We start from the raw sequence: 13,428 nt of genomic DNA on the forward strand, positions 1-13,428 counted from the left end.
TACCAACCAGGGGTGGGTTTGAACCAGCAGCTGTAAGCCTGATCTCCTGGCTGGGGCAGGCAGCAGGCTGGCAGCAAGGAAGAACTGCTGGACATGCTGGTCACAGAGGTGTCAGCTGTCTAGGAGAGACGGGGGAAACTGTGACTCAGCCGGGCCAAGGAGAAGCGCCTCTCGTTTAACCAGGAGTCCTCCACATCCTGGGTCCTTTCCCCACCTCTGCCACTGAGCTGTGCACAGCGCTGGCCGTCACTCCCGTAGCCGTACCAATCTCCCCAGGTGTCACCGGGGCTAAGGAGCCCCCTCACGCGGGACTTGAGGCTGCATTCGTTCATGCCCATCAAAGGCATTGAGTGCTTGGGCTGACCGGGTGTGAAGGCTCATGCCACCCAGCTGGGGGCCTGGGTCCATGCTTCCCCAGTGCTGGGGCATTGGGCCATTGCTCTCTCCCAGCTCGGCTTAGGGTACATCTACACTACAGGGGGGAGTCGATTTAAGATACGCAAATTCAGCTACGTGAATAGCGTAGCTGAATTCGACGTATCGCAGCCGACTTACCCCGTTGTGAGGACGGCGGCAAAATCGACTTCTGCGGCTTTCTGTCGGCGGCGCTTACTACCACCTCCGCTGGTGGAGTAAGAGCGCCGATTCGGGGATCGATTGTCGCGTCCCGACGGGATGCGATAAATCGATCCCCGAGAGGTCGATTTCTACCCGCCAATTCAGGCGGGTAGTATAGACCTAGCCTTAGATAAATAATGGGAAATGTCCGGGGCAGCTTCCCTAGCGCAAACACGGCGCAGTGCTGTGCTCTGCCCCGGCATGAACTGCACGAGACACTGGTGCTCCCGCCCCAGCCCAGCGAGTGCGCAGCAGGGCCAGCGTAGGACACTGGATGCTGCACATTCCTGGGCAGCAGTGGCAAATCTCAACCTGCACACGGTGTTCCTGAGGGCTGCACGGCTGCGCTCTGCGCTTAATGGGCCCTCCACAGCCGCTGCACCCGAGGCCCTGCCAGGACAGTCCCAGTCTCAGCGCCGCGTATTTGTGCTGGAAGGAGCCCGGCAGGGGTGCGGCTGGAGATGAAATTGGCACAAGGTGCTGAGCTCAGCTACTGCATCACAAGCCGGAAGCTCTGCAGGGAATGTTCTGTGCTGACGTTCGTGCTGAGCTCGGCACAAATCGCCCGGCTCCCCGGTGCGCTCTGCTGGGCGGGGCTCCCAGACTGGTTTGGTCACACGCCACCCCTCCGCCCCTGGGCTGGCGAAGCAAAGTCCAGCGCATAGTGGCTCAGCATGTGGGTTTTGGGGGCACTCGTTAGGGCACATGACGCCCAACCTTCCGGTCGCTTTACAGGGCCAAAGCCTGTTTTCTGTCCTCCTGGCTAGTAGCCCCTTTAGTGTCCATGGGCTGACGACTTTCCATATGAGTAGGAGGAGCAGGGCGTAGCCCCGAATACTGGACTCTCATTGCCTGCTGCGGCACGTGGGTCAGGAGGGGCTTAGTGCAGCAGCATTGGTTTGACTGTCAGCCCCCTCCCTTAGAGGATGTGGAGTTCCTGGGGGCGAGGCAGGATAGATGGTTTTGGGGTTCCGCTCTGGGCCAGGACTCAGGAGACCCTCTGCTCTCGGCTCTTCCGCTGACTCTGGGACGCCTTGAGCAAGTCGCTGTTCCTGCGTTTTCATTTTGTGGACATTAGGTATTGTCTTGTCCCAATGCTTACCCATGATACTCTCATCTGGCCATCTGCCAGAGAGGCCAGTGTCTCAGAGTGGCTTTTTGGGGGCTGGGGACCACCCACTTGGTTCCCAGCCTGCCAGGAATTGTCAGCTCTTGGCTAGCAGCTCTTCGTGGGCTGTGACCTGTGTGCACTGGGGAAACTGGTGGCAGGCGTTTGGAATTACTGGTGCCACTGCTGCCGCCTCAGTGCAGCTGAGGCAGGAATTTACTCCTCGCCACCGAGATGCAGCAACGCTGAATGGCGCCAAAGGCCGGACGCTCACTGCATGCAGGTGTAACTGCACCGAGCTTCTCCCCCCAGCTGCCAAGTGCAGGCTGGGCTCTCCAGACTGACTTTCAAAGCCTCGGTAGGGATTTAGACCCCAAATTCTTACTAACTTTAATGGGTGCCAAGCAGCCAGATCTCAGAGGCAACTCAGCAAACCTCAATGACCACAAGTGTCCAGGAGCTAGGTATTTGTCTCCTCTGAAAGATGGAGCCTCCAGCAGCCCAGGACGTCAGGTTCTGCACTGACTCTCTCTATCATCAATGCAGCTCGCGTGTAGACAGACCCGTGCTGTCTAACCCTGCTCAAACAGCCCTACGTGCCAAGGTGACACAATGCCCGTCGCCGCCTGCGCTCTGGCTCCACTGGCGCTCTCACCGGGACTAGTGATGGTGGGAGATCTACAGAAAGGCTAGTGTGGGCAGGGCCTATTGACTCACCACCGCCACTATCTTCCAGCAGCCTGGTTTCCCATCCAAATGCCGTCCCCGCCCAGCTCTGCGTTGCTTGAGCCGATGAGCTCATAGCCCAAGGTGGCATGACTCTCTTTTATGGTAATGATTTGTCAAGTTGAAACTAGTGTAGGGCAAAAGCTGAACTCAGTACAGTCTGTCAGCTACACCCATTCTCCAAAGGCATGCGCTGGAAAAGTGCCAGGTTAATAACTGCTGAGTTTTCCTGGCCTTCTGTGCATCCTCCCCAGAAGCCCCTCGGCTCCGCCGTGTCTTATGTAGGTTTGCAGCCCAAGGAATCCAAGTCCCAAATGTTCCTTTCCTCTCTAGCTGAGGACTCTGGAAGCTGGCACTGCAAGGAGAGTGCTGCGTGGAAATCCTACTCTGTCAGCACCCCCTTCCCGTCGGGCCCATGGCGCCGCCACGGATGTCACCCATATGATGTCTTGGTGACGCTAGGCTTGAGTCTGATTTACCTCTCTCTGATTGACCCCTCATTGAGGTAATGGTTCTCGGGCTCTACTGGTGGTCTTTAATGAAAAGCAGAACAGTTTAAAAGTGGGCTCTCTAGTTATTAATGCTGGGCTTTCAGCCTAGAATAAAGCTACCGCAGGCTGCTTGGAGTAAACCAGAGGTCCTGCTCACTCATGGTCATTAAAGCTGCCATGGCACGTTCTCCTCATGGCGCTACTCACTGCATTCAGCCTCCCTCCGTTCCCCCTGCATTGCCAACTGGATGCAGTATTTGCCTTCCAGCCTAGGCTGTTGCTGTGCGCTGCTAAACGCATCCTGCCTTCCGCTCCAGAGGTGTGAAGGTGCCCGTGCGTAAGGCCCTGTGGGGTCCTGAGTGCTAGTGATCCTGACCGCTATGGGAGCTCGTTGTCATTAACATCAGCTCATTCTGTGAGCAAACAAGCCCCTGCTTATGGTCCCTGAAATCCAAACATCCCCAGCTAGTGTCCACCCCACTGCTGTCTGCAAACACAAATGAACACACTTCAACAGCTCCTTCTTTAATGCTGTTACTGAAGGATGCCTAAGACTGGACCCTTGTGACCTTCCACTTGCTCGTGAGCCTACGGCACGTTCATACGGCTGACAAATGGGGACATTTTGTGCCAGCATTGACAAATCCTGGAGCAGTTTAGCAGCTGCTCCCATGTGAAATCCTGAAGTCGCCCACATCTGGGTGAGGAAAACGGCACGGTAAACTGTGCTGCCCAACACGCCCTTACACGGAACTTAGCACCTGGTGTAGACAGAGTAAGCTGTGTTTACTTACGTGTAGGCTGGTCAGGATCAGCCCTGGGGAGGACCCTAAAGGCTCCCAGTTGCAAGATCTTCTCAAGAACTTTTCTACGTACAAGTTGCACCCGTGTGGGTTTTCTGAGTTAGTTACACGGGGCAAACCCCTCTGGTCACCCTCCTTTCGGTTTGAGCAGCTGATTTCAGCTTAATTTAAACGGCATCCTACTTCATTTACGCTTAAACCCAACTAAGCCTGTTTTTTACCCAATATAAATGTCCCCACTACAGGGGTTTGCCACCGTTAAACTACATCCGTTTTAAATAACCACTTCAGTTGGGCAGTGCCACTAACTCATGTAGACAAGCCCTGCATCTCTGGAAGTGAATTGGAGTCATAGGCATGTGGGCTTGCTATGCAGAGAAGGACCGTACCAAGGTGTGGGGGCTGACTAGCTCCTACGCTGCGAGCAGAGCTGGATGTGACGGTTAGTGCCCTGTGGGTTTTAGTTGCAGGAATACACAGAATAGTGGCTGTTTTTTAAAACCAGTATTATTGGCAGCAGCTGGGGCGGGGGGTGGGGTGGGGTGGTGTCATGCCACCTGGTGCTGGAGATGGCCTGAAGAAGGGTCACTGATGCTGTTCCCTTCAGGAGGGTGAGGGGGATCCTGCTTACCCATTCATGAGCCATTCGGAGTCCCTCTCCCCTGGGAAAGCTTCTGCTCCTCCACCCCACCTATTTCTATCACTTACCAAAGGTCACCAGGTCTCACATCATGTTGGTCTCTCTGTGGGCACAACTTGCTCACAAGGCTAACTGCAGTCTAGCTCCTCTGCTCAGGTCCAGCATTCATGCACAGAGCGACTACAGGCAGCCTGGCGTGCATGAACCTGCCTGGAAAAGTTCCGCGCTCACTCCCTGCTTCGACTTGAGCACGCCAGCAACTCCCTCTCCCCTTCCAGTGCATTGGAAACGCATGCTTTGCGGTGTGCCAGGCAGCGCTGGCCGTGCCCCGGCAGGGCCGCACCGTGTACCGGGATGCAGTAAAGAAGTGACTCCGAGGACTACAAAGGCAGGAGTGTAAGTGCAGTTTTATTGGAGAGGGACAGGCAGGCAGTGGCTTTGGCAATACACAAATACAGGAGGCACCTCAAGTTTGTCATTCTTAACCCACTACAAAGAACCCCCCCATGGCCCAAAACCTCCAGCCTCCTACTGACTCAAGGAATACCCAGGAGGTCGTAGAGGAACCCTGCAGAATAAGTCACTACAGAAAGCAAAGGAGAGCGCACTCTCTAGCGGCGATCGACTAGGTTTTGGTATCTTTACCCCGAAAACCAAACTCAGCTTCCCCTTTTTAAATGTTAGGTGCCAGGAGGCACCCGCAGGCCCCAGTGCTGGGGGGCGGTCAGGAACCCCTGGTGTTACTGATAATGGGTGGGACACCCAAGTCTGTGTGAAGCTATTAGTGCCCTTCCACAGCAGTAACCACCCCAGCAGGAAGATCACAAGAAATGTGGAAGGAGGGGGGGAGGGTCAGGGAAGGGGGAATTGTCTCAAAGCTGCCATGAGAAAAGGCAAGATATACGTGTGAATACCATACGCACAGACCAGTCAGTCCCCTTTGCTGTTGGAATCCAGGCAGAGCGTCTGGGAGCCGAGACGTGTCTTACAAAAAAGGAGGAGGGACAGGGAGAGTGACCATTGCTTGGTGGGCTGCAGTTCAGTTCTTAGGCTCTTCCCCGGCTTCTCCACCGTCTTCTCCCGCGCACTCTGCCGTCCATAACGTAAGGTTGTCCCTGAGCAGCTGCATGATGAGGGTGCTGTCCTTGTACGAGTCTTCACTGAGCGTGTGCAGGTCTCCCATGGCTTCATCAAACGTGGTTTTGGCCAGCGTGATGGCCTGCTCTGGGGCGTTGGCGATCTCGTAGTGGAAGACGGAGAAGTTGAGGGCAAGCCCCAGGCGGATGGGGTTCGTGGGCTGCATCTCCTTCTTGCTGATGTCCATTGCTTCCTGGTAAGCTTTTTGAGCATTTTCTATGGTCTCCTTGCGCTCATCCCCGGTGGCTACCTCGGCCAGGTATCGGAAGTAGTCTCCCTTCATCTTCAGGTAGAAGACTTTGCTCTCTGCGTCGCTGGCTTTCTTAATGAGATACTTGTCCAGCAGCCCCAGGACAATGTTGCAGACGTCCTTCAGCTCCCCCTCCACCTTCTCCCGGTATTCGTTCACCAGCTGCGCTTTGTCATCACCCTCTTCAGTCTTGTGCTCGATGCTGGAGATGACCCTCCAGGCGGACCTCTGGCATCCCACCACGTTCTTATAGGCAACAGAGAGGAGGTTGCGCTCCTCATTGGAGAGCTCATCCCCGTGCTCCACCACTGCCTTCATGAAATCAGCCATGTCCTCGTAACGCTCGGCCTGCTCGGCCAGCTTGGCTTTTTGCACCTGGTGGTTTCTCGCCATGGCTGGGAGCGCTGGTGGAAAGGAGACCGCTTTGCAAGGAGGCTGGTTCGAAAAGGAGCAGGCAGTCACCCTGGGAGCCTTCCGAGTCTCTGTTCAGCTCTGCTGACGGGATCGGCTTTTGGCTTGGCGTCTCAGCCTGGAGCAACGACTAGGCGTGGCAGAGAAGCTCTCAATGAACCCCTCCCCCCACTTCCTCCCAGACGGTGCTCTCCTTAAAAGGAAAATGCAGATATTCACCTTGGAGCTAAACGGATTATGCACTAGCCAATGTCCGAGAAATCCACCTTAATGCAAGGCCCCCTCCCTGAGACCTGCTGGGCAGGAGGCTGGTACTCGGAGCAGAGGTCTTGCTGTTTGGTTCCAATTTGCATGGCTGACTCTTCTCGCTGTCATAATTGGCCCCCTTTTTGGCAGCCAACGACTTGCTAGGCCATGGAGGGTGAGCTAGAGGAGGCGCCACCTGATTGGAGTTAGGCTCCCTGCCAGGGTGTGTGGGGGAATCTTGTCCCACTGCTGCTGTCCCTGTTCTCTGGCCCGATAGAGGCCATCAAGCCCTGGGGTGGCTGATCCTGCAGCTTCCAACAGCCCTAAACTCACCTTCCAGAATCTCTCAAACATTTTATCGTTTGAAGCTTGACATAAATGCTGGGAGATTTCAGATGCAGCTCTTCACCCCACTACTGTCCTCAGCGGTGCCGCGCAGGGAAACCCGGTGGCAGAAGTGGCAAGAGGCAGTGAACAAGCTCCTAAACCAAAGGTGGCCAAGCAGCTCCAGCTTTATGGGGCAGAGTTCTGAAAATGCTGTTTCTGTTCCAAAATGCTGGCAGGTCTACAGGGCTCTTCAATTCCGCAAGGCCCCGTATTTATCCCCATTGTACAGCTTGGGAACCAAGGCAGAGAGGAGAAATGATTTGTCCAAATCCACAGAAGTTGGGGGGGGGGGGTTGTTTTTTTTCTTTCTTTTGTAAAGGAGTGAGATTAGAATCAAGGAATTTCTGGCTCCTAATCTTATGCTCAAATCATACCTCAAATTGAAGTTCTCTTACTTCCGTTAAAATTGAACCATATGCATCAGAGCTGACCTCTATTTCCCTAGGCATATGTTTATGGGCAACGAGGAAGGCGTAAGAAAGAAGCCACTTTCTACTTGCGTCTGTACAACCCAAAGCTGTCTACTGAGCAAAGGGGCAGGCTGGCAATACGTGGTTAAACAAGCCTGCACTGCCTGTCTTAGGTGCTGGTGGGGAAAACTTCCACGACTGCTAAGTTCATTTTTAAATCACCTCTGCCACTTTGCCTTGAGGGAGATTAGTGTCAGAGAGAACATAATGCTATTGTCCAAGTTGGTTGCACATAGGGTGACCAGACAGCAAGCGTGAAAAATTGGGACAGGGGGTGGGGGGTAATAGGAGCCTATATAAGAAAAAGACCCAAAAATCTGGACTGTCCCTATAAAATCGGGACATCTGGTCACCCTAGTTGCACACCACTCTCTGGAAGCATGTCCGAGAGTCGGACTGACCATGGGAGGGTGGGGGACAGTAATGTTTAAAGTAGCCCCACCCATTTCAGGATGGTGTACTCGTGTGACTTGACGTTAAATGCCTCAGATGAGAGGCAGCACCATTCCCCACTAGAAACATCAATGAAACAGAAGTTTTGCTTTAAAATAAGAGCTTCTAAAGCCACTTCCTAATAGCATGGATACTTTCCATCATGCGAGAGGCAGGGAACACAGCTCAGATCTAAACACAGGAGGGGACTTGTGGCTGTTGAAAGGGTGTACTTGGGACACAGACATCTCTTTGTGAAATAAAAGCTGTCCTGTATTGTATCCTCCATCCGATTGTCAAACCAGGCCTTTCTCCATTTATTGCTCATTCTTCTTTTTGATTACATTGAAGATGCTTGAAAAACAATTTCTGCGATTGCTTGGCTGCTTTGTAATTAGCTACTCCGATTAGAATCTGTCTCTCATGTTACACTGAAGTTTCACTCTCAAACTGATTAAGCCTGTTCCCACTTGCCAGGAGCTGACTGCTTCTCTGTCTGATGCTGCCTGAAGGCTTCATGACAAATTCCCTGCTCTGAAACCTGCCTTAATCGCTCACCTTATCTGCTGTATGGTTACAGCTGGTGTAGCATGGGGAGGGGAGGGTGGGGTCAGTAACTCAGCTGTCCCAGTTTGCAGGTAAATTATTATAGCTGCATGACTCACTGGTTTACTCATCTGTGCAAACAGCAGCGGAGTGTCTCCTCCGGCTGACGTGTGAGCCCTTCGCTGCAGAAGGTCCCTGTCGAGCGAAGCCAGATGGGAATAGCATGGCCCACGGTGGCTCTTGCTCTCATGCTGGTTTTTAAGGGCTGAGGAAAACCCACCCCTGAGGCTTGAAACTAACTTTCCTGAGCCTAGAGATGGGATTAACACTGCATGGTGGACGCTCTAGCTAACTAAGGTACATATCTGGCCCCTATTACCATCGTATCTGAGCACCTCACACACAATCTTCCCCATCTTCACACCACTGATGTGCCATGGGGAGGTACTGTTATCGCCATTTTATAGAGGGGAAGCTGAGGCAGAGAGACTAGTGCCATTTTCAACAGTGCTTTTGAAAATCCAACTGCACGTGACTTGCCCCAGGTCACGCCGGAAGCCTGTCACAGAGCAAGGACTCGAACCCAGTCTCCCACGTTCCAGTCTAGTGCTCTAGCCACCGGCCTGTCACCTGGCTCCACCGGAGCCTGTGGCCACAGACACTACTTCCTAGCTGAGGGCAAGTGTTTATATTCAACATTAACACTAAGCTAGGACTCCGGCAGCCTAATACTCATCAGATCTTGGGATTTCAGTAAGGCTGGGCTGGGAGTCTTAGATGCTGCAGGGAATGGTGGTGGTTCTGCTTTGTCAGCGCTCAACCCAATGCCCCAGCCGTGCTGCTGGCAGAGTCCTGCTCTACCTGAGACCTCAGTTCTGGGCCCCTGTGATCTCTCTGAAAGCAGCCAGAAGTCTACAAGCCGTGGGTATTAATGCTGGCACCGGGATCAGACCCCAGTTTGGACAACTACAGGCTGGTGCCTGAATCTGTACCACTGAGTACCTGAGGCTGGGGGACACCCTGGGCAAGCCCCACAAGACTACCGGCTTCCATGGGCAGCTGGCCATCCTCTTCGGCTCTCCGCTGTCACCTCCTAGGAGTGCTAACACGCTCTCGGTGAGCGCTCCTTCGTATCATCCTCCCCTAGCTTTGAAAATCCTTGTTCCTTCCCCACAGAACATTCCAAGGGACAAACTATTAATCCCCCCAGGAAATGGAATTGTTGATCCATCCAGCCACTGAACTCCACTGTACAGTGGTGGGGCTGCTGCCTTCAGATAGGAGGCAAGCGCAGTCCTTGTCTTTAGGGCCGGTCTAGAATCATAGAATCTCAGGGTTGGAAGGGACCTCAGGAGGTATCTAGTCCAACCCCCTGCTCAAAGCAGGACCAACCCCAACTAAATCATCCCAGCCAGGGCTTTGTCAAGCCTGACCTTAAACACCTCTAAGGAAGGAGATTCCACCGCCTCTATCCTTGAGAGGAAACTAGCCCCACCTGTGTGTCAAACTTGTTACAACTCTCTCCATTCCCAGCCCGAGTGGTGAATTAATAGCACGTTTCAGCAGTAGATCTCACTGTGTCCCTGAATTATCCCTCCATTTCTGTTCCTGGCAGGGTGAAGGCTCTGCCAGTCTGTTACCGGGAAAGTGACAGCCTAGTTCCAGACGGAATCTTTGCTTGTTTTTTTAATACTGGTCACCAAATGGAAGCCATCACCCAACGCTCTCCCTTGGTTTGCCCAGTGCATACACCGAGTCGCTGCGTGTAGGCCACCAGTGCTGCCTGTGCCAAGATGGGCTGAGCGGCTTCCATTTTAAACTGTCTGCAGTTGAAGTGCACGGCCCAGACTGGTGGAATGCCCTTGGTGAGGACAGCACTACACGAACCTGACCTGAAGGCAGCTGCATCAAGGGCCAAAGGCCAAACAAACTAACCGACCTCGAATCTGCAAGAGGTTGGGGTATATGCATTTCCCAATATTACAGATTGTGACCTAGAGGCTGTGGCACTTGTCCTTTCTGTGGGGCTTGCATCAAACTCGCACTCTGAGCACTAAATCCATTTACATTTGCAAAGCTGTTAGAGCACCGATGCAGCTGTGTGAGGTTTTTTTAAACAATTCTTCCCCTCTACTCATTCTACTCCACGGTGGGAAGGCCAACGGCACAGACGGACCTTGGGAGGCCTGGTGCTGTATGAAGTACAAAGCCAGCATCAGTCTCAGCAGTCTACAGTTTTCCATCCCTGGTCACGTCTGTCGTAAATGTTTTAAGCACAACTTCAAACACTGCTCTCAACCATGGTTTGTTTCTCGGTAGCCAGCTCACCCCGACAGCAGCTGTGTGAGAGGACAGCCCATTGCATCCTCATGCTGCTACGGCGGACTCTGCCCTGCCTGTGGGGCAGCTGTGAGAAATAAGGCCCCTGGAGTTGCCTCCAGCCAGTAGGTCTGATTTAAATGCACGTGTGTCTGAAGCAATATCATATAAAACGAGCTCTTACCAAGGGAGGCCTAAGTAGCTTCAGCAGAGGCTAGATGCCAGTCTCCATGTCTTGTTGCAGAGCCATGGATCACCACCTGCCTCCTCCTCCCGTCTTGTGCACTCACTTCAGCAGCTCTCACATGTGAGGCTTGAGGCAGAGTTCTGCTAGCTCCGCTTTAGAAAGCCACTTAAAATAGCCCCTTGTAGCAGTCAGATGCTTGCTGATAGCCTGCAGAGCGTGTGCAGGACCATGAGCCCCCCCAAAAAAGCTTGTTTGAACTGACCCTTCCTGCCCCTCAAGAGCCATTGCCCACCCTGTCTCAGTTTTGCAGAGATGGGCGACAGGGCCCTGACTTGACTCAGATCTCTGGCTGGTATTTCAGCAGCGACAGGGTTTGAATTTGGGTTAGTACTGATCAGGAAAAACGGTGACAATTCAGCACCAGACATTTGATGCTCTTCAAATATTACCTCCCATTCCTGGGAACAAGCCATGTTTCATTCCCACTTTATGGGGGGGGGGGAATGGTGGCTCGAACGTGCCCTAAGGCCACAGACAGTGCCAAAGCTGGCTTTCGGCTGAGGGAGTTCCTGGCTTTCAGCCCCGTGGTTAACACAAGAGGTCATACAGACATACGCAAACCCTTCTATGCTCCATCTTCATTCACTCCACCCCCTAAAGGAAAAGCACACACAGGTAAGAGCAGCCTGGAGGCGTTCCCCTTGGGTGCTGGGGAAACAGCAGCCAGATGCCCATGTACAGTAAATAGGAGAAACTTTATTTTGTTACAAAAAGTAAAAGGCATACATGGATTTCAAACCCTACCAGACTCTAGCCTAGCTGACCAGGGTGGGGTCTCACAGGTTTACACCAGCTCCCTTTTACAAACCCTGCTTGGTTTGCCAGTGGCTGCTAGAGTGTTAGAGCATCCAGTTTCCTCCCCCTCTTTTCTGCTCTGTCCTTTCAATAATGCTGATGGCAGGAGCAGAGGAATCTACACAGGGGCTGCAAAAGTCACTACTGCACTTAATCCCTTCCTCTACACTAGTGTATCCTAAGACACGGAAAACACAGAACTTACTAGTAAGTGTTTGACAGGTGAACTCTTCACACACACTAACTACCTCAGAGACAGGAGAGTCCTTTGCCTGCATACATACCGCGCAAGCAGCTCACGGCTGGGGAGGCGGCCTGCTGGCCAGCTCTGGCAGAATTCTGCTTCACAAGCCCACTTAACCAGCTGTGAACACCCCGCACTAAACCTGGTAAAGTCTCACGTACCTGCTCATCTAAATAACTATAATTACATCTTCAGTCTATTGAGGGGGCGACACCGGCACTGCAGAGTAAGGCTAGTTCCAAGGAGCCAGCGAGGGCCTTGGTTCAGTTGCATGAGTCTCTTTCCAGCAGCAGGAGACGGTAAAAACTCCAGTTATTGCACGCAGAACAGATGCATTTATGGCTTTATGCTTCAAACCCATGGCACAGCAGAGTGCGTCAGCTCCACACGCGGGTTTGGAAAGGCTTTCCCACGTGCACAGCAGCTTTCCTCCCTCTCTTGCCACGGGAGGGACCGAGGTGCAGTAGCGTAGCCCTGGCGTGGGGAGGCACAGGCGGTGGTAATGGCTGCTGTTTCAGGTATTATCCGTGTCCTCAAGAGCGCTTTAGTCCCCTGAACATACTGGATTTCCCCCCGTCAGTGCAGGGAAAGGAAAGTGGAGGAGAGAAAGAGAGAGTTAGTACAAGAAATACTAGAGTGAGAGGCAGGTAACAGGAGCAAGAGCAGGAGTGGATCCTCCAAGCCAGCTACAGGAAATAGAACAGGATGGGATCAGATCAGTGCCAGTCCTGTGTTAGCAGCACAAGCGAGGCTCCAGCAACACTCTCCTCAGGAGCTGAAGCAGCTGACCTCTGGTAACACCCATGCCAGGCAAGCATCAGCTGTTTAGACCCCTCAAAACAAGGCAGGTAAGTGAGTTATTACTGACCAGTGCTCTCAAGCATCATGCAGTAGGAGAGGGGGTGATTAGGAGACCACATGATCAAGACAGCACTCAGCAGGGAGAGGAAGATGAGGAGAAAGGGGGATCGGAGCAAGACACATGCAGCCACCACTAGACACTCTGCAGGTGTGTAACTATCTGTTTTCTCCACAGCTGCTAGGTCATGACTTCCTTTACACCCACACCTGTTGTGGATAGCACATGGCGGAGAACGGCAGCAGCACCAACAGTGGAACAGACTCCAGGGACAGCTGACTTCGTGTCATAAATACAAACTGTTCTATGGACTGTGCTGGGAAGACAGGGAACAGACACTGGCAGGGTCCATCACGCTTCCTGGCAGCTGGGCATTATCAGTGCTCCCCTTCTGGCGGACACTAGCTCATTAGCGGTGTGTGGCAAGAAGGAGAAGCGCAGTTATGCAAGTGTTAGCAGGGCTGTCCCTGCAGAATCCCCAGCTGTCGTCACGGAGTAATGAGCACTGATGTAACAGTACGTTCTCTTCAAAGCACTTTTACAAATTACTCACCGGTGTCCCAGGCATGTTGAAGGATGAGTTTCATGTTACAGAGAGGAAAACTGAGGCACAGAAAGGGGAAGTGACTTAGTCACAAAGTGCATCAGTGACAGAGCCAGGATTACGAATCTGTTCCTGGCTCCCAGTCCTGTGGTCAC

The 13,428-nt window shown here is 53.1% G+C and overlaps 2 protein-coding genes across 4 annotated transcripts in view; both read right to left on the minus strand.

Annotated features, from left to right (window-relative positions):
• ZDHHC18 (zinc finger DHHC-type palmitoyltransferase 18) overlaps positions 1 to 13,428 on the minus strand; it is a 46,165-nt gene that overhangs the window by 10,315 nt on the left and 22,422 nt on the right. The window contains exon 9 of one of the 3 annotated variants that reach the window (XM_054011714.1): positions 11,508 to 12,431. The exons of 1 other annotated variant lie outside the window; for it this stretch is intronic. In XM_054011714.1, the coding sequence (XP_053867689.1) occupies positions 12,222 to 12,431 (210 nt within the window). In that variant the 3' untranslated portion in view covers positions 11,508 to 12,221. Of the gene's footprint in view, positions 1 to 11,507; positions 12,432 to 13,428 lie in introns of those variants that run through there. One more of the 3 variants, XR_008443043.1, reaches the window with a different exon arrangement.
• Positions 4,775 to 6,281, minus strand: SFN (stratifin). Its single transcript, XM_054011720.1, has one exon. It carries the CDS (start codon positions 6,164 to 6,166, stop codon positions 5,426 to 5,428), a length of 741 nt encoding a protein of 246 aa, XP_053867695.1. The 5' UTR covers positions 6,167 to 6,281; the 3' UTR covers positions 4,775 to 5,425.

This window comes from Malaclemys terrapin, chromosome 22, assembly GCF_027887155.1.
Source record: "Malaclemys terrapin pileata isolate rMalTer1 chromosome 22, rMalTer1.hap1, whole genome shotgun sequence".
Classification (NCBI taxonomy): domain Eukaryota; kingdom Metazoa; phylum Chordata; order Testudines; family Emydidae; genus Malaclemys; species Malaclemys terrapin.